General features: G+C 47.2%; 2 protein-coding genes across 2 annotated transcripts in view; both read right to left on the minus strand.

Annotated features, from left to right (window-relative positions):
- The window catches only part of unc80 (unc-80 homolog (C. elegans)), a gene marked incomplete at both ends in the record, with an annotated part of 31847 nt that extends 28292 nt beyond the window's left edge, over nt 1–3555 (minus strand). Inside the window, 7 exons of the mRNA XM_079185631.1 lie at nt 1063–1205; nt 1489–1553; nt 1660–1783; nt 1989–2329; nt 2436–2592; nt 2938–2986; nt 3464–3555. Of these exons, the coding sequence (XP_079041757.1) occupies nt 1063–1205; nt 1489–1553; nt 1660–1783; nt 1989–2329; nt 2436–2592; nt 2938–2986; nt 3464–3555 (971 nt within the window). The remainder of the gene's footprint in view (nt 1–1062; nt 1206–1488; nt 1554–1659; nt 1784–1988; nt 2330–2435; nt 2593–2937; nt 2987–3463) is intronic.
- A 1158-nt stretch (nt 3556–4713) lies between these two features.
- On the minus strand, nt 4714–20330 carry LOC306715287 (uncharacterized protein). Its single transcript, XM_079185602.1, has 15 exons — nt 20171–20330; nt 18901–18975; nt 17435–17665; nt 13594–16257; nt 13221–13418; nt 12949–13086; nt 12272–12327; nt 11109–11223; nt 10864–10902; nt 9884–10218; nt 7864–7956; nt 7135–7227; nt 6845–6926; nt 6487–6599; nt 4714–6398 (listed from the first exon to the last, which is right to left on the minus strand). The coding sequence occupies exons 1-15, from the start codon at nt 20307–20309 to the stop codon at nt 6189–6191; spliced, it is 4581 nt and encodes a 1526-aa protein (XP_079041728.1). The 5' UTR covers nt 20310–20330; the 3' UTR covers nt 4714–6188.
- Nucleotides 20331–20724: the final 394 nt, after the last annotated feature.

Below are 20724 nucleotides of genomic sequence, written 5' to 3' on the forward strand. Positions count from 1 at the left end.
GACTGCGTGTTCGTCAACTCTCATTGTAGTGAGTTACCGTTCCGCCGGTCAAACCTAGCCTCGTCTGAGCCAAAGCGAGCACAGATTGAGCCTTGGCCTGGCAGAAGAGACCGAACAACGCCAGACTGGCCGTGCACGGACCAAATGAAGCCATGGCCAGTGTCATGCCAGGCCAGAGACACTGCCAGCGTTAGACATGAAGCACATTACTTCAGCGTAATTACCCCGGTTGTGGGGACAAACGTCAGATGGGTCTGCTAATGCTCAAGCAAGACACGGCTCTTTATGTGTGTGCTGACTGAGGAAGACAGTGCAGCGTAGAGCAGCACATTACACAGGGGAAGGAGGAGCTATTCATATACGCTAGCGCTCCACCAGCTAGTGGAGCGAGCTGTGCTGGGCCGTGTGCGCGACAGACGCCGCCGCAGGGCTAAATGTTTCACCGTCAACAAGATGATGGCACCAGTTTCTGTGTCAGCGCGGGTCACTGCGCCGCTTCCACACACAACAACTGGCTTCTCGGGTACGTCACGTTTGCTCTTCAGTTGTGAAAGCAGTGCCATTCAATCACGTGTCGATCATTATGGATCGACACCAATTCATCAAGGTGGTTTCACTGCGCTTGTTGTCAAACAGCTACACAGTCAAAACCCAAACACAAGGGTTTATAAGTGTGTTATAATCCAAATATATCCACATATCTTTGATGTACTTGATGCATTTCATTCATTATTATCTCTGTACTCTTTGGGAATGTGTTTGAGGTTCATTGTCTTGTGTAGCTCTGCTATATGAGTAAACCTGACTTGAGTTAAAACCCCCCAAAAAGACAAGCTCTACTAAAAGCCGTTGCAGCACTTCTCTGCACACTGTTCATCATTTTCCCCTTCTTGTTCCAGGGCCACAGGAAAAAAATGACATCTCCACCTCCTCCGGCTTAACAGCACGCCTGACTGGGCAGTGAACATAAGTCCTGGATAAAAAAATCAATACGCACCACACATGACCAAGTGCTACCTATCTCACCGCCTCTTGAGGTTAAATTGATTCACGGGCGCTCACTTTTTCTTGGAAGGGCCCTTCACCGGTGGGGGTTGTTGGGAAGGGCCACCTTGCTCGACCGAGTTACCACGACGACAGCTCCGCTCTCCGGCCGCGGGGGAGGAGGACTCTGATTGGGCGGCTTCGCAAACCACCTGGAAGCCCTGTGGGTGAGAGGGAGAGATGGACGGATGCTGCAGATGGGTGGGTAAACAGGAAAAGACCCGATGATTAAAAGGGCTCTGAGGTTGGAGGGAGGTTTCTGTCATGACCCTGGCTAACCGCGCTAATGCTCCCGGATGGCTGGTGCTAATGAATATTAGCAGCCAGCCTCTGGGGGATGTTGAAAGGGGGGGAAGGGAAGAAGCCTCACACTCCTTCCTGAACACATTCAATCAACACGAGACGATGAATCAGACATGATCTGGGCTTAAAGCGCTCACTCACCATGGGACCCGGGTTGCCAGATCCGCAGGGGCTGCACTGGTTGTTGACTGGGGAGTTCCTCTTCGCTGTTGAAAAAAAGATTACACGTCTTAATTATGAGCAAACAAAACAGATAAAGGCTTACAAGGGACCTTCATGGCCGTAAGTGAGAGGGTTTTTTTTTTCCTCCACCTGTCACAATGTTTCTGACTGGTTTGATGAGTGCAGTAAAGGCAGAGATGTCAGGCTGGCGGTGCTCCCACATTGGCTGCCATATCACCAGACCGCTGGCCAATCGGAAGGTCAGGTCCGACTCCTTGAAATAAAGTGATATATTTAGAATCTCATTTATACAGGAGGCGGTTTTTTTGCACATTTAGCCCTTCTTCTCCTCCATCCTATCATCATCCAAGCAATGTAAGAAGCAACTTGTTGGACGTTGCATGACTTGAAATGCTTTGATTTAATTGATCCTGTATATACTGGTGTATTCCAAGGCATTTGCATCTCCAGGTACGGACCTTTATCCGATGAATAAGCGGAGCGAACAGGAACACAAACAGCTCCACCGTGGCCATGCTCTTGTGGAACAGCTTGGTGCGAGCATGCTCGTCCTCCTCCAGCAGGGAGCCGCTGTGCTGGGGGCCCGACCCCCCCAGGGCAGAGCCGGAGCATGAGCTGGGAGCCACCGGGGACGAACCCTGGTTGCCCACCGGCTGGAGGAAGGCGCTGCTGCTGCTGCCCCCCGACCAGCCGTGGCTCAGGCTGGGCTCGTGGTTGCACTCCTGGGCAGCGTCCAGCAGCATCCAGTGCAGCGTGTGGAGCAGCTTGGTCTCGGCTACGCCCAGCTTGTCCTGGTGGCCTGTCGGGAGGTCAGAGGGCACGGTGAGGAAGAGAATGGCCGGCATGAAGGGATGAGTCACCTCGATACCTAAAGCGGAGGTAATGTGTGTGTTGCGTGTCCTCACCCAGCCTGTTCCTGTTCGACAGCAGGATGGAGGTGCAGTGGAGTACATGAGGCAGGGCCGCCTGGACCAGCTCCCAGCGCGAGATGCTCTGGATGGCCTCTGTCAGGGCCGGCGACAGCCCGTGGAGCTTATTCTCCACCAGCACCCGCTCAAAGGACTGGGGAGGCAGCCAGAGAGACGGAGAGAAAGAGACATCAGCCAGGAACTAAAGCCTCTTTCTTTGACTGTCTAAATGCCCCCGTATGGCCCCAAGCAAGGCGATGCCCGGGGGAGAGACAGAGGCATGCTCTGTTTGGATCCAAAGGGATCTGGAGAAGCGTCATTATGGATATGAGTTTAGCAGAGGTCTGGCTCCTGGTTAATGGGAGGAAGCAAGAGGAAAAACTAATTTGCTAAATGTAAAATCAAGAGCCCACTTGATTTGCAGGTGCATTAAGGTAAAAACAGATTACTGGGAATGGAGCGATTATTTCCCCACACGCGGCATTATGAAATAACTTACCACACACGATGCTTCATACTGTTTTCCCAACTTTGGACGCAGAAATGCACTGAGAAACACAAAAAGACACGCTTATATAAGATTTACAAAAATGATAAATGTAGGTTACACCATTAAATCCCCTCTGTCAAATCGTATCTCTTAACGAAATATACTGCACAGGACATTTAGCACAAACAGGAGCCGTCATGTCACAGCAGCTGGTCCACAGACCACTTGTTTTCTTTGGCCCACTTTCTGTATTTGCTTTACAGGTGTGACATCATGCCTTCTGCATCTGTCTCCATTCTTGACTCTCCACCTCCCTCCATTTACAACATTCAATGAAAGCAGGGAACTGACACACTCAAGACTATCCATTCAAGGGTTGAACTATAATAAGGCAATGCATCTATTGTGACGCTGAGCAGGATACAAAAGCAGGTGGCTTTATATGTGTGACACAGCTGCTGTCAAATCCTTGATCCTCCTTATTCTCGGCAATGGCAAACACCTGTTATCAATTCCCACTGAAGCACACACTAACCTGGTTTGCCTCCATAGGAAGGTCTGGATGGGGAACGGTATTCCTTTCCCGCACTCCGGCTCGTTGTCGTCCAGGCTTTTCCTCTTCACCATTTTGGCCGGACCTGCCTGCTCGCGACCACCGGGACGCGCGCGCGGCGGCGGCGGCGGCTGCGGCTGCTGCTGCTGCTGGCTCTGCCCAGGTGACCAGCGAGCGTCGCTCACGACATGATTGGGTTCGTCCTGCGTAAAATGGCTGCAAGTGTCGGTCGGTCGGTCGGCGGCAATAGAGGGAGAGAGAGAGAGAGAGAGAGAGAGAGAGAGAAGAGAAGGAGAGAGAGAAGAGAAGGAGAGAGAGAGAGAGAGAGCGAGAGAGAGAGAGCGAGAGAAGGAGAGCGCTCGGATTTCAGCACCTCCCTCGCCGGACAGTGACAGTTGATCGGCGTGCTAATTTATTTGGCGGCGGAGCTTAAAGACGCAGTGTGCGGCTGCGCCAGATGTTGTCTGTCTCAACCCCTCTGCCTTGTGCATCATTAAAGGAAACGACAGAGCGTTTGACTGAAACGCAAACGCCCGGAAAACACGCGTTGAATGGCACCCGGATGGTGCAATGACACGGGGCATAGTCCTTCAACAGGTTGTTTAACAACACAGGTGGACAAGGTGGTGGGCTGTAAAAGACACGCTACTCTACTGATTCTTATTTCCTTACAGACAACTGTGAACAAACACTGGTCAAAACAAGCTTATTTACTGGCTGTCGAACCAACAGTTAGCTTCACTCTCGTGCCTGTGCGCTAAATACGAAGCTACTGTCGGCTAACTTAGTTTAGCACAAATAGAAACGGGCAAACACTTAACTGGCTTTGTCCAAAAGTGATACAATTCGCCTTCCGGTTCCTGTGAACCTCTCTAACAAACACGTGGTATCGTGTTCACTTAATTACCAGCTGGTAACGTTAAATATGCTACATTGTGGCCACCTGAAAGTCGTAAAGCGTGACCCTAGGGGGCGCTGTTGCACATAACTACTTTAATAAAAAGAACAACCGTTACATCAGGTCCCCCACTTATCACTATGTTAATGCAGAAAAGCAAAAATATGTATAATAAAAAAAGAAATCACAGATTTAACATTTGACCATGCTGAATTTTGGAGAATTCATATGAAAACAAGCGTGAATCCGTTTTTTTTAATTTTATTTATTTCTGTCCTCGTCATCCTGTAGGAGCATTTGTCATCAGTACGTCTCAAACATCGGAAAGAGTGCACACATCTACATGGTCTTTTAAATACACTTACACAGGCAAAGAGGGGCTGGGGGGGGGGGGGGGGGGGGCAAGAATATAGGAAGCACAGAAAAACACTGGAGGGGTAACTGACACCAGGGGAGGAGGAAAAGGGGGGGCAGAGGAGTTCCACAATGGTGAGCAGAGAATATGCTAGAACAGTTTTGTTTTTTATTCTTTTTTTTTTAATATAATGAATTCTAACAGCTGCAAGTTGGGGGTTAGTCCCATTCTTCAGTCCTCCTTCGTTTCGGCTTTCTTTTCCTGTGAAGTTACTGGTTCGCTCGCACTAAAGGGCCAGGTAGCTGCTCTTTTTTTAACAAACTTCAAATACAGTGTACGACCCAGTCTCTGCAAAAGGAGGATGATCACAGGAGCATGAGGGGCGGTTTCGGGTATCTGAGGATCTGACCTTAAAGCGGAGGCACTAGGATGCATCCTGGCTGTTTACACTCACACCGACAGGTTTACAATTGCTCCAGATAGATCTAATTCATTCATCATGTATTTGCCATGCCAGCATAACAGCATTGTTGTAGCCTAATAAAAAAAATCACAGCGCTAATGTAAAATCAAACAAAAAGAGCAGCCCATTAGTTTGCGGAGAGGAAATCTATTGGAAAGATTAGCGTTACATTTAAGTGCTAATAAGCCAGTGTAGCTGCAGGGAAACATACAAAACTGGAACAACTTCCACTACAGTGACATGTATAAAAAGAAAACATAACAATCGCTCCAACAATTCAGCACATATCAGGAAATCATGAGATTAAAACCAACCAACGAACAAACAAAGAAACCATGTCACATCTTAGCAGACATGCTCTTCAGCCATTCTTCTGCAGGTACAGTTACAAGCCATGTTTCTGGAAGTTAGGTCTCTCAGACGGTCGTATCTTTAAGACTAGCGTCTAGTATCTAGTAGCTATTTCTCGCACTCGGTACCATATTAATTCTGAATGAACATTATGCAACAGTTCACCTGACCGTTTATCCCCAATACGAGTGGAATGTGATGCTTTTTTCACGCTACAAATCACTGTACAATCGTAAAAACCTCCGATGCCTTCTGAGACAAGCACGTCCACTCACACCTTTAGCATTCAGCCTATCTAGAACAAAATAAAGAAAAGTCCATATTTGAGTGACGGAACATAAATGAAAAACAAATAAGAGAGTGACGGGGCGTGTCCCATTTGAGGGCGGGAATGAGAAACAATCCTTGAGTTTGGAAAGTCCCACTGGAAGGGCCGGAAGGGTCGCTGATGGACGAGACAGTCGATCGCCTATATGTAGAACCTGTGGGGTCAAGTGAGTGGGGGGTCATGTTGCAGTGAAGGACCATGGGAGAACACTTGGATGCTTATGGGTGAATGAGATTGATGGGGTCGAGGAGTGACGGTGTGGATTCTGGAGGGTATCCTAAGCAGGGGGGGGGGGGGGGGGGGGCAGCCCGCTCATAAGCCCTGCTTGGCCAGGGCAGCGGTGACATCCTGGGCCAGCGTGGCAAGCTGGGGCGTATCCAGGATGTTGATGCTGCCGGAGGAGGACAGGCGCGGGGAGGTGCCGCCCGTCTCGACCCCGGGGGTGTGCGTGATGACGATTTCGGCGCCGTGATCCACCCGAGCTTTGGCCGATTCCCGGAAGGACAGCTTGTGGCTCTCGATCTGGCGGGTGCAGAAAAAAGAAAAGAAGGTCTGGGGTGTTTTTCTCCTCTTTATTTCTACAGAAACAGAATACTGTATATTTTCTTACCATAATATTCCCGCCTCCAGGGGTGTGGCTGGAGTTGCCCAGGGAGCCGACTTTGGCAGCGGCCTTGTCTTTAAAGTCCAGCTTCACATTCTCGATGCGCACATGACCTCCCCCTGGGAGCAGGGCAGAAGAAGAAGAAAAGTATCAAACCCACAGGGCATCGCTCGCCCTCCAGGCTTCTCCTGAGCAAAGAAAGAATCTGAGTGTGCACACCGCAGCGCACACAAAGGACACTGTGCTTGTCAGAATGGTTGGTCTCTGGTTTTCAACAGCCTTACAGAAGTCTTAGGGGTCATATATATCCATATTATTGCATATTGTACATGTTTCCCTAATGGCAGCTAAATAAGTGCCGTACCTGGTCTGTGACGGATGTTGGACATGGAGCCACATTTGGCGGTGATGTGGCTCAAGTCGATCTTCTTGGTCTGGATTTGGATCTGTGGGGCAGCAGCACAAAGCACATATTAACACATCTTTACCTGAAGAAGTGGAGAGAAGGAAAAAAAAAGGGAAAATGCAGTGAGGACAAAGCAGACGTATATCTCGTGGTGCAGAGACAACCCTGCACGCTGTAAAGGGGGTGTTTACACGTTCATGCTGCATATGTTGAATGTGTGTGTGTGGTGTTTTTGCAGAGTTACTCACGTTTCCGCCGCCTGCTGCGTGCTGGAGTTTGTCCAGGGAGCCGCATTTAGCCTGAACGTGGCTAAAGTCCAGTTTAACACTTGGAATCATGACCTGGGAATGACAGGGTGACCGTTTTTTTAATACAAACAGCAAACATTGAGGGCACGACTGGATGGGCGGAGCTTAAAAAATTGCACCAACACCCCCCCCCCCCCCCCCCCCTCCTCCCTCCCTTTCCTGCTCAAAATAATCCTGTAAAAGTGTCCCAATTTTAAATCCACGACCTATCAATCTGCCGGCACTCACTTCAGCGCTGGGGAATTTGAATTCCAGCTGATCTAGAGCACAGAAAAAACAAAAACTGAAGCCTTTTTTTTATGGAGGGAGTTTCGTTTTTTTTTTGCGGGGATAAAGACATGAAGCGGCACTTTCAGCGCTGTAATCCATCGAGTCTTGAACTCGCCCTTCCTTTGAGCTCTTACAGCCTGAAGCATGTCTGAAACAGTTTGAATCCCAAGTGCACCATCCGCTATACTACACAAGACAAGAAAAACAAGGATGGCACAAAATACAGAGACAAAATACCACTTGGTATGTGTGGCACTGTGGATATAAACCCCTCTTAGTCTTGACTGAAACAGACACACAGATGAGTGGACAGACGCACAGAGAGAGCGCTACGACAGCCCCAGCTGAAAAGAAAGAGAGGAGCGCAAAAGAGAAAGAGAAAGAGAAAGGCGTACATACATTGCCTCCTTTGGGCGAGTGCTTCAGATTATCCTTGGAGCGGCATTTTGACTGAACATGACTGAAGTCCAGCGTCTCGTGTGAAATTTTAACCTAAAACAAAATCGAATTCAGAAAAGGAAAAACACTACATGTGCCTCGTTTCGGGTCAGTGTGGGGATCCGTGTGTCGTTACATGCATTTACATTACACGTGCTGAGAAACGGAGCTGTGGGAATAGAGGGGATTGTGTTGCTGCTCTGGAGGTGCAAATAACATCATCGGCCAGAGCTAAAAAAAAAAATGAATGCAAAAAGGAACAGAGGTGGTGATCAACATCTAAACCTACAAGACAAGCAATCAAATAAATAAACAGGGACAGAGATATATATATATATATAACACTATATATCACTTGTGGTTCAATACAACCAATGACAGTATTTCTGCTTTGTGCGCCATTTTGTAAAATAAAATAAAATAAAAAAAGGGCCGACACTGTAAACGAGTAAGAAGGTGAACACAGGGAGAGGGAGAGAGGAGAGGAGGAAGAGGTTCAGAGGAAAACACACAAGAGACCCGACAGCAAGCCTCCGTCTCCGGTCGACACTGACTTGACCTGGATTCTTTTGACAGCTCTTCCTCTAACACACACACACACACACACACACTCACACACACACACGACGATCTAGTCAAACTAAGAAAGAACTAAACACTGAGGCTACACTCTCGTGTTTCATTCTTAACGCAATGTTTCAGGCCTTTGAATGTCAAAAATAAAACATGACATCAAGCGTTTGTGCTGCTCATCCCAGCCGTGCGTCACCCAGCCTCATTAAACGTTTCTCCCTAAAGAGGCAAGAAGAAGTGGCCTCGTCCTCCACGCTCCCCTGGGCTTAATGAAAAGTCTCACCTCTGCAACACTCCGGGAACATCGAGACTGTCTGCTAGTCTCTATTCGTCGACCACACATCTGTTACACCTCGTAGACGAAGGTGAGAGGAGCATTGTGTGTGTGCATGCACAATCCAGGGTATTAAATACTCATTACGAGAGGAAAACAACTTCAACTCGCACCTCTATTTACATATTTGTATTCTCTTTCTCAGGTCCAAAGTGATGCGAGGTGATATATTTTCATTCTATTCTTGATGCAACTTCTCAATAAGTAATTCCTTCCGCTTGCAATTATTAATACAGAGAGCCGGAGGGGGAAATCCTCCACAGCGATGACGGAGGCTGATCCCCAGGGCAAGTGATTCTGCAGGTTGACTGCTCTTAAGGGACATTCTTTAGAGAATTGGCGTTTTTAAGCTGGTTTGACTTCCTTCTTCGGGTAAAGAGGCACGTTTGAGACGTAAGGAGGAGGAAGACAAAGGGAAAGTGGGCTGAGGAGGCCGGAGGCAGCTGATGACGGAGAGGACGGCAGACAGGGAGAGGACAAGTCAGAGGAAGTGACGGCAGGGGCTCAGAGGCAGTGAGTGATGGTGAGCGGGTGAAGAGAGATATGACGAGTTCTACAACTCAGAGGGAGGACGGAGGAGGAGAGGGACGTGACAAATCACAAATCAAACATGCATCAACTCATCAACCCATTTCTAATAATAAGTAAAAGTTTGATTCAATCTTTTTACGTGTTATTACTCTTTTCTTATAACAGCAGTCATTTTATAGAAGTCTAGGATATTCATGCTGCACGGCTACACTAAATAAAGGTGAAAATGTTATTTTCAAAATGATATATATATTACCATACGATTAGAAGTTACAAAAATGTAATCTTCCTTGATTTGCAGTATAGTCTTTTTCATTTATTTAGACGTGTACAATATCACCGTGTCCTTTACTGCCCCCATGTGGCAGAAACAGGTAAATGCATGACATGGAAAAGTTTGAACGACTTCATTGTTACTGATGTCGGGTAAATACATGTGTCAGTCAATCTCTCTCCGTGCTGCAGACTGTTTTTGTATGAATCAATAGATGTGTCTGTTTCTGCGTGCTGTGAAGAGTGTTGGACCTCGACAGGGCCGGTTACCTGTCCGCCTTTCGGCTGGTGCTTGAGGTTGGAGGTGGACCCAATCTTGGACTTTACATTCTTCAGGTCAGGCAGGGGCTGATTGAGAACCTTCAGCTGCCGCTGGGCGGAGGACGGCGACTTGGGCGGGGTTCGGATCACCGCCACCTTCTTCTCCTGGAGGACGCTGAAGGACTTTGGCGTGTGGCTGCCGGGCGTGCGAGAGCCGGGGGTGCGGCAGGAGTAGGTGGGGGGGGTGCCGGGCGTGACGGCGGTGGAGCCGGGGGTGGAGGTCCCGCTGCGGACTGATCGGGAGCGTGCAGACTCTGTACCTTGAGAGAAGAAGAGATACGTGTCTGGATTACAAGGACGAAGAGGAGAGACGTGGAATGAAAGGAAACCCGTCCTGGGCAGAAAACACTTTGGACGAAGAGGAAAAGGGAGGAAGACAGATGGGGAAAAAGAGAAAGACAATACAGCAACAGGTGGATTGGAGTGACCCTTCATGTGGTTGTCATGGAACTGTTAGCACTGCCCTGCTGTCCGTTTCCACAAAACAAACAACCCAGGTCAAACAAAACTGTTTGACAAGGACATTGTGAAAGCAGCTTGTTGCCATAAAAAACAGGAAGTAGCGACCTGTTGTTGTGGATCCCACCTGTTCCACTGATAAAGCTTACAAAGCCAAATTTAACGCATTTAAAAATGACAAATTTGGTAACAAAACTGCATAAACAAGCTTGCAAATTCACCCTATTTCTGATTGGAAAATAAAGTTTTTTTAACTGTAAATGTGCAGGAAATCAGGCACGCTTTGCATCTTGCAACCCTGTTATGCATTAATTATAGAATGCAATGTAAGGAGACGAGATGCCGCTCGCTTCTATACATAATATATAAAAACAAAAAGCCCTTTACACTAATAACCAGGTGTCACATGTCGATGAGCAGGGTGTGATGGGTCTAACAGGAGCTACTAGGTGGTCTACCTGCCATACCACGGGCTCTTCCAGACCTGCTGTCCGCTCTGGACTGGATCGCTTTTGAGAGGGGAGCGGCAAAAAGGGAAGAGTGAACAAGGATGTGAAGGGAAACAATGTGGTCGGAGTTAGAATTTGATAAAAATCATTCGAAAGAAAGTGATTGAGGAGAGTCACAGTATAAGCGTGAGACATTAAAGAGGCAATCTGCTGTGTAAGAGGAGTTCATTTTAGGAGTGTGTGTGTGTGTGTGTGTGTATTCTTACAGGTTGGCCTGGAGGGGGTGCCGTCTTCTTGTTCAGCAGCAGGGATGTGGCGTGTCAGAGATTTGGCTGGTCTGGGCAGAGACGACCTCTTCTCTGGGCTGCGGTATGCTCTCTCCTGAACAAACACACACCGTGGAGTCAACGGCCGAGCTCACTCACCGGTTAAAGCTCCCTGTCCAACCCCTGTTTTCATTTTACCTTCTCTGCCCATTTGTGTGGCAGAGGGGAATGGAGGGAGCATGCAGAGGAGGGACGGGCCTCATTGAGCTCCGCCTGCACCAGGGGGCTCCGTTTAAGGCTACAGGCAGAGTCGGGCCGGGGGGGCGGGTGATCGGTTCCCCGGCGCTGAGCTGCCATCTTTAACAGAACGGCCCTCGTGGGGCTCTGGACCCGAAAGCCACGGCGAGAGGCGGGAAAGCATGCAGGGATGTGAGGCAGAGGTGACAAGCAGATGGAGAGACGAAGGCGTGAGATGGGATGGAGCGGACCAAACTGACAGCTTACGGCACAAAACAAACTGCACGGCACTCAAGAAAACAACGTGATGATTTGTTTTAAGAGAAGCCTTGAATGGATGGAGATGTTTATTCAAAAGACGTGAAACATAATGAAACTTTTAGGTGAAAGATGAAGGATGGGAGTTCAAGATATATCTAAAGGGGCCCCTGTACTGCACATTATACGCGTTGGTAAAATAGTGAAACCTGTCTGCCTTCTCTTTATTTGACTTCTATACTCACAGATGTTCTCTGTCGAGACTGGCACGAGGACAGAGGGCGGCATGCAAGACAAAATGAACGTGCACGTAGAGAGAAATAACATGCAGACATTCAAAAAAAAAGGAAGAAAACATCCAGTTTGTCATGCAAACAAAAAGCCCCGTTACACAGTTATATGCTGTGAAATGTACGGAGAGAGCGAGAACTGATGTGTGTGAGAGATAAAGAACCACAGGGAATAACCTCATCCCATTAAATGTGTGTGTGTGTGTGTGTACTGCAGGGTCTAGTATTTCCTCCTATATGCTTGAAGATGATGTATTCACTGCTGCATTCATATTAACATGACTAAAATGCTTAATGCTAATAACCATTAATAATTAATAAGCATGCATTTAAAATAAAGCGAGTGCGCACGTGTGTCATGATGGTGGTAGTACTTACAGTGGTCCTCTCCCTGGACTGGTGGGCCACACTGAGGGGCATATGGCTTTCCATACCTGAAAAAAAAAGAGTTCATCAGTAATGATCGATGTAATCCAACAAGGGAGACACATTTGAGAATGTGACTTTTTGCACACAGCACACATACGCATCCATAAAAACGTACACGTCGGAAATCATTTTCGTCACTCAAAGACCCTTTCAGAGCAGCTGACCAAACACACAACCTCCGACATGCAGCCATTTCCCAGCAAACGCATACACGTGTCATTGAAATGATCAGAAAAAGAATGAAACCAGAGTTGCAATCGCAAATCACAGAGGCGTCAGTGAGCAGAAATAAACATGAATATGAGGCCAAGCAGGAGTAGATACTCCTTTTCAGATAAAATGAGAACAAAGACAAAAAAGACAAAGCAGTTGAGCTGATTTAAAAAAAAGACCGCAGCACATGATGTTTGCCAGCTACATTGCACCCGTGTGATTCGTCAAACAGCCATTGATAGAGAGAGAGAGTAAAGTCCATAAAACACCTGTTATTGTATGTTTGTAGCAACAATTAAAACCCTAAATTGTTCAAGCTTTGACTCAATTGAATGTGGTAAAATAGAGAAATCTTAGTAATTAGTTGACACTCTCTCTATCCACAGCACTAATTCCCGGTGAAGACTGTTCACCTGTGGCCTTTCGTCTAGCAGAGCCGTGAAGCAGAGCGGGCCTAGGATGTCTGGCCGCCGCTTTGGCTACACTCTTTCGAGATGGAGAACGACTTTGGAGGGCTGACACCTTTATCTGGTCAGCCCTCCTCACGGCTACTAGCAAAGAGGAGAGACAGGATTATACCAACATGCAAACCTCGGGTTAAATGCACTGCAAAGAGCCTAAATCTGTGCTTCAAATCAATATAATACAAAATACATCATTTGCATCTTGAATACAGAATTGGAACCTTTTTTCTTCTTCATCTCCTCTCTTGGTGGATGGTGGCCGGGTACTTTGCGGGACACTTTACTCTCAGTGGTGCCAGGGTGGCCCCTTCCTCTGCCAGGGGCCCGTTTAGCGGGTCTGTCCACCACTGGTGTAGTGGTGGGACTCTGGACCTGAGGAAGGGCTTCGATTTGCTCAGTCATGATACTTTTGTCATCATCTGCAGTGGGGGAGGGATTAAAAGAGGACTAATTCTCCACATTCCTAGCTAGCCGGGAGCTAGCTTAGCACAGAAGACACATTAAGCGTTGTGGTGTAAACTAGTTTTCGGTGTTAAAAAATACATTAAGTGTCTTAAACATTTACTTGTGATTAATTTTGCAAGCTCGGGGTACCTTGTGAGTCCATCCAGCCACTGTCTGTATCTAGCAGGGAGACGTCCATGGTGGTTTCATCGTTAGGTGCCTGACTGGTCTGGCAGAGCACAGCGGAAGTCTCTTCCACCTCCTGACCAATCTCGATGTCTTTCTCCTCTTCACACATCCTCTCCTCCCCCTCATCCTCTGTTGTTTTCATCTCTTTCTCTTTGCCTACCCCATCAGAACCAACGTCCTCCACTGTTTGGTCTGCCTTTACCACCTCGCCCTCCTCTTTCGTCCCTTCATCCATACTTATATGTGCGTCTTCGTCCTTATCCACCCCTATCCAACTATCTCTGCCACCTTCATCCGGTTGCAGTGGTAGATCATGATCAGAGCATGGAGACAAGTGCGAACTGTCAGTCACAGGGTCCCTATCATCACTGTTTTGCACACTGTGACTCCAGTCTTCTGCGCCAGACTTGGGATCGTCTTCCGCCATCTGATCGCCTACCGTCAGCCTCACTTTGATTGGACTCTTAGGCCCTTCATCTTCCTCCATTACCTCTTGAGGCTCTTCAGCAATCTCAATATCGTCCTCTTCATCTGCTTCTTCCTCTACTTGTGCTTGAGGTATGATGATGACTGGGGAGGTTATATGTGGTTTTGGTGCGCCTTTAGCCACCTCCTGTAACTGGATTTGGTCATCTTTCTCATCCAATGGTTTTTCTGTGCTTAAATCCTGACCAGCTTTTGAGGTCTCTTGCCTTTCTATTCTTTCTAATCTTGTAGGTGTCCCACGCTCACTTTGAATCTTCTCGCCATCTTTTTCTGTGCTCTCTCCTGAAGACTGAGATGATGCTGAAGGTATGTTTGCCATTTCTGGTTCATCCCCTCTTTCTTCTGAATCCTCCTGCTCAGATTTACGCATTTCTTTGTCCAACTCTGTCTGTGTCTTATCAATCCTCTCAGACTCTGGATCATTCTCTGCTTTAACCTCTGGTCGGACATCTTTCGCTGCCTTCTCTCCAGTAATTTGGGTTTCTAAGGGTGTACCATTTGGGGACTTGGGAGTGGTGGGAGTTGGGGGAACCTTGCTTCCAGTTTCCAACGGAGTGAAAGTAAAGGACCTGTCTGGTGGGATGGGAGAAGCCTCTCTGGAGGGGTCTTTTTCAATGTCTACCTCAGGAATTGCTTGGATCTTTATGTCACCAGGCAGGCCACTCTCCAAACGAAACTCAGTCAATCTGTCTTTTGAGGAAGTCAATGGGATTCTTAGACGATCGGGCTTTACTCCACTTGTCACGGCCCTCTCAAGAATCATGGTGCTTTTGACTGATGAGTCTTTCTTTTCGGACACAGTTTTTTGAGAAATCTCAGGGATAATTCCTTCATGAATTCCTTCAACTTCCGTGTCCCCAAGCTCCTCCTCAACCTCACTTTCCATTGAAGGGAAACGCTGGTGCGGAGAGCCTCCAGGACTAGGTACATCGGCAGGAGACGGCATGGGCCCTGCGTACTCATTGAAGACACAGTAGCCCAGTTCCGCCAGTTGGTTTTCCCCTCCTACCACTCTTGAGGTTTGATCTACCAAGGCCAGCTTGGCCAAAGAACTCCCTACCAGAGCTGATACATTGGCGGGCACGGACTTTCGCCTCATGTGGTCAAGCTCCCTCCTCTCTAATGATGGCCGAGGCAGATCTCCAGCCAGGTCCAACATTTCAGAGAGACTGCCTGAATGTTCAAGACATTTGTGCTTATCAGAAAGGAAAGGCTTGTCTGCCTTTGCCTCTGGAGGTGAGTCAGGGGTAGTTGGGGTAATGGAGACAGCTGGAGGAAATTGGTGTTGGCTCTCCACAGATGGAGTTAAAGGGTAAACCTCAGATTCATCAAAGCTTCCACTGATTGGACACAAGGTCGTTGACTTCTCTCCCTTCCCTATTTGTCCTGTCGAAGATCCAACAGTAATGTTTAGGGAGAGGCTTCTTTGTTCGAGTGACATCTTACCAGGAGATATTTTGGCTGAGCTCTCCTGTTGTTCTCCGAGCTTCTCCACAATGCTTTCAGTGTCCTCACTCAACTTTTTCTCTGCTGCTGTGCTGAGTTCGTAATAGCTCTGGGTTTGTGATGACTCCTTTTCGTGGCTTTTTGAGGATGTCTCAAAGTAGGTTTTTGTTCCAAACTCTGTGACAGGTTCTGGACTTGACCCGTCTGCTTCTTGCCTTTGGTCCTCTTTTTGAACATCAGTCACTGGTATCTCATGCAACTCAATGTCAGTGCCACTATCTTGGCCCTCCTTATTTATCCCCTCAACCGTCTCTGGATTTTCCATGCTTTCAGTCATAGGGGCTCCTGATTTGCTTGGTAAGATATCTCCCTCTTTGTCGTCCTCCTTAAGATTTGATAACTCCTCTGTTAGCAGAGATTCTTTAGCTTCTTTTTCTTTGGACTCTACAAGCAGGTGGCTCTCAGCAGCCTCTTCTACTACATCCATTCTCTCTTGGTCACCCTGCTCAATTGAAGAGGTGTCAGAGAGCTCTTTCTCTTTGGGCGGGGGAGGTTCAATCGAGGCGCGCTCTGCACCTTCAGGTGTTGCTCTTTCAACAGCCAACCGTGTCTCTTGTAGCGACGCCACTTGAGGTTCATCTTCCTTCATAGCAGACTCACAAGATTCCTGACTCATACATTCTTCTGGCTGGGCTGTGAGTTTGAAGGATACTGTACAACTTTGTACAAAGTCCTATAAGCTAAAAGCTTTGCTTGAAGCATCCACAAAAGCTAGCCAATACAGTCAAGCCGAGGCCTTCTGCACATAGATAGAGTAGCTCTCCAAGCAAAACACACAGCACAGTGTATTTTGCAGCAGGCCATAACAGCACAGTGGGGGGTCACAGCACCTATAGCGTGCAGAACTGGAATGAAGGAATGAGTTGCATGATGTCAGATGGCAAGAAATAAATCTACACAAATATATTGAATTCCTATTGCAATACACACGGATTGACAAAACACAGTCAACCTGATATTAACATTTTTTGTTGTTGATGTAAGTGAGTGTTAAGTGTCATTACGGGTTTCTACAGCAAGTACGGAGGTGGATTCATCTTTACACTGCTTGGAAGTACATTTATTCAGGGTATGTTCTGAATTCAATTAACCTTGGAGACGATAAGGATGGTGATACATGTCCAATGAGGGTGTTATGTAATAAATGTAAGTGTGTCCTTAGTAACAATAGGAAAACAGAATTATCCTTTGCCTTGGGATGAAATGAAAACATTGAAACTCAAAGAAAGTGAAATAGAACAGACTTCAAATACATTCAAGACTGATTCATTAAGCTCCCATACAGGTGGATGTACTCAGAAAACACACAATATTCCAGCAAAACCCACATACAAATATACAGACAACTAATTCTAGTGACACTTGACAGTGACATTTGCATTTGCAATGTAGCTGGCAATACAAAAGTGCAGAGCTGATCAACTCCAATGTGGTTGATCAGGTGTTCTAATGTCACTCCAATGAAAAGCAAATGGTTATGTTTTGCATGACAAAGCACAAAATCAAAATGCTACGTCACATCATTTTGCACATGGCAACTTCAGGTCGCAGAAGCTTAAGGATTTAAGAGCAACAAAGCTGCGGGAAGGTCGGCGGCAAAGCCTGAGTCGCATCACAAGTTATAAAACAAGAGTGGAAAATATTGAGCACCCATTAAAAGAGGATCATGCAAAAGAAAAAGGGTGACAGGTAAAAGACATTCACTCCACACGCTTTTTCAAAGAGGAAGGATGTACAGTTGCTCACACGTACAGTACACTCACACAAACTGTAGGCACGCGAACAAAACCCAAATAGAAACCACACACACCTTTTTGTGACGAGCTGTGTTCACCTTGATGACTTCCTCCATTGAGGACCTCAGGTGTCTGCGCTTGCTGGCAGCCCAAAGCCTGCGGCTCTGTTAAATAATCTGTCTGCTCTAGGAGCAAGTCTCCAGGCTCCTTACATGCCACTTCCTCCTGGTAACTGTGGGGCTCCTCTGGAGCCTCCTCCTCCTCCTCCTCATCCTGCTGTTGACTGACAACTTCTACTTTATCTTCTTTGAGCAGGGGAGGGGGGACACATAGATGAGACATGGAGGACAACAAAGCTCGGGGTTACAATGGGTTACTTTCAGCTCTGATGGAGATGCATGGGGACGCAATCAACACACCTTCTATCTTAGTCTTGATCTAATCACATTTAACATGAATTTTCAAAATATACTCTTCAGAGTTTGCACATTTGGTTTAGAGTTAATAGTCTGAGCGTCGTACTACAGTTGTATATCGCATATTTTAACCCTGACATGGATGCAATTAGTCGAAAATGAGAAAAATATTCTGAGGCCGCTTTCACAAGCCAGAGTCTGTTTGGCTTCTCCGAATCAGAGCGATATTGATACTTAAGCTATCCAATCAAAATGATGCTGCGGGGCTTGTACTCATGTTGACCTATCGTTTACCTCTATCCATCTCAACAAATGCCCACTCAGGCAGCCCATAATCCCCTGCATTTCGGTACACTTCCTGCAATTGGGTCAAATTACGTTCTCGCTGTAATCAAATTGCACTTGAGTCCACCTCGAGCCGTCTTGGACCGGTTGTTTTACGGACTAAATGTTGGCTTGTGAAAGCGCCCTTTACGATTAGTTACTGTTTATTAACGAATAACTGGCGTTAGTCATAAACATGCACTATAGTGGGACTGCGCTTTTGTGATTGCATGCCGCACGCAAGAAGGAAGTGATCAGAAAGCAGACGGTTGCTGTTCTCTGTGAGCAAAGAGCTGAAAGCCAAATCTGTGATTTACTCCTTGAGGAAATCAACAGACACGATGAGCAACAGAGGAGATGTTTGGAGGAGAAAGCAGACTAGTGAGATGAAGGGCTCCGGTGGCAGGTTATGTACTACAGCGTAAAGGGAGGAAGGGATGCTTGGGTTGTCTAGTCCTGGCATCCAGGAACAATACAACTAATATTGAACTGATATTGGTAAAAATGGACCAAAGTGCGAAGAGGACAGGACAGTGTGGCACATGCTGCAGACTTCTTAAAAGCTGATTTAGCGATCAGCTGACATGCAAGGCGACAGAGGACCCGGACATTAAAAGGGACCAGAAGAAAGAGGAGGAGTTTATCTAATCATGCCAGTGGCTGCAATGAGAAACTTGGAATCCTGGATGTGTTTGCTGTCTTCTTTTTGAGATATATATATTTATATTTGTACCACTCTCACAACCATTCACACTCTCACCCTGAATGGTCTGAGTGGTTACAAGTGTGAGTGGGTGTACCTTGTGCCACGGGCCCAATCTGCTCAGCGGATGGAGAGGGGGGAGGGGAGGGAGGCAAATTGGCTGAGTCATCCACTGTGAAGGGAGAGAGAGAGAGAGGGAGGGAGAGAGAGAGAGAGAGAGAGAGAGAGAGAGAGAGAGACAGACAGACAACACCGGGAAGACAAGACACGGATGGGTGGAAGGAAATGAAACACTAATAACTCTGCTGACCTCGTCTCTGTGGGTGGCCTCCCTTTGAGTTTGGAACAATGCTCGTTGTGTGTGTTTGTTTGATGAATCTCAAGCTCCTCTAGGATTTGATTAGTGGCCAGTCGGGCCTTTTACTCAATGTCAAGTGCAGATGGACGCATCTTGAGCGCCAACTTACCCCAGATGTTGTATAAAAAACAAACAAACATATACCGGTACTGTGTCAGATTGTACTGGCTCAATAATCAGATTCAACCATAAAATATCATGGATATCATAATGGAAATTAAGGGTTTCCCTAGATGTACACATGCACATTGACATCGCATGCTTGGAGATGTAAGCATGACCTAATAGGGAGCGAAATCCTCTTTTCATCTAATTTCCCCTTTATGTTTTTCTCTTCTTCAACTTCCTTTATCTTCCCCCATTTCTCTCTCTTCTCCTTTAAGCCGGACTTTGCACACATATCCCGCTGCCTTTGTTTCCCAGTTATAATGTGATAAATATGATGTATTTTGTTAGTGAGATTCAGTAACCTTTAGCCAACCACATCATCATGTTTCTGAGCTTACAGAGTTTTATCCGATGCATTTTTTTCCAAAGTGCAAAGAGTAAATCATGTTTCTGACAGGCAATCGCCTTCAACGTGCAACACGATAAAATAAAACCGCTTTATTGCAAGATACCTCGCCTGTCCTTCACTTTTTAATCAAAGCTTGGAGACTTTCCAACTAGAAGTCATGGAGCTTTCTGGTTAACTTCCAGAAAAGGTCCAGATGCCCTCTACCAGGTGTCTCGGGGGACTAAAGCGTTGTCCTTCAACCTTTGGTATCGCTGCCACAGCAGCTTGGTTGTGTTCAGTACTCATTTAAATGTGAAACACGTGCCTTTTTGTGGATTGACTGCTCTTGCTTGGCACCATGGAACCAATCCCATTTACCCAGACCCATCTGGCAGTATGTGTGGGCGGTCTAAATCAATGTTATTGACCTGGTGCTGTAGTCACATGCTCGCACACACACCCACACACACACACACACACACACTCACAAACACACCGTGTCTGCGTTCCTACCTGTCGCTCCGGGATGTGCAGCTGCCTCACCGTGGAATCCGTTCTCCCTGTAGGCGGAGCTGTAGGCGGAGTAGCCATTCTCGCCGTTCTCCTGGCCGTTGGAGGCCCAGTGCTCGTCTGGCTGCCGACCGTCTGCCATGCCTGCCTGCTGGGACGCCGGGGAGGGGACAGGTCACCTGCTGGAGCAAGTGACGGGGGAGAGAGAGAGAGAGAGAGACAGATGATAAATATCTCATCTCAGCTGACCGTGGTACAGGATTCACACTGCACGGTGAAGATTACAGATCCGCCACCAGAGGGAGTGAGGTGCTACACTCTTCAGCATACCGGCTAGTCTTTGTCTCAGCATCCATGTGCTGAGACAAAGACCAGACTAACAAAAATAGCTGTTTCTACTCTGTTCTATTTTTTATTTTACTTCAACAGTGGATGTGACTCCCAAAGCCTTCCTGAATGTGGCTCCTAAATGTTCGTTCCTGTTGGCGTGACGCCATGTGCCTTCAAATTTGATGCATGCTAAACGGACACACTTGCCACTGAAGAGGTGAGCCTCG

Source organism: Pholis gunnellus (genome assembly GCF_910591455.1).
Source record: "Pholis gunnellus genome assembly, chromosome: 24".
Classification (NCBI taxonomy): domain Eukaryota; kingdom Metazoa; phylum Chordata; class Actinopteri; order Perciformes; family Pholidae; genus Pholis; species Pholis gunnellus.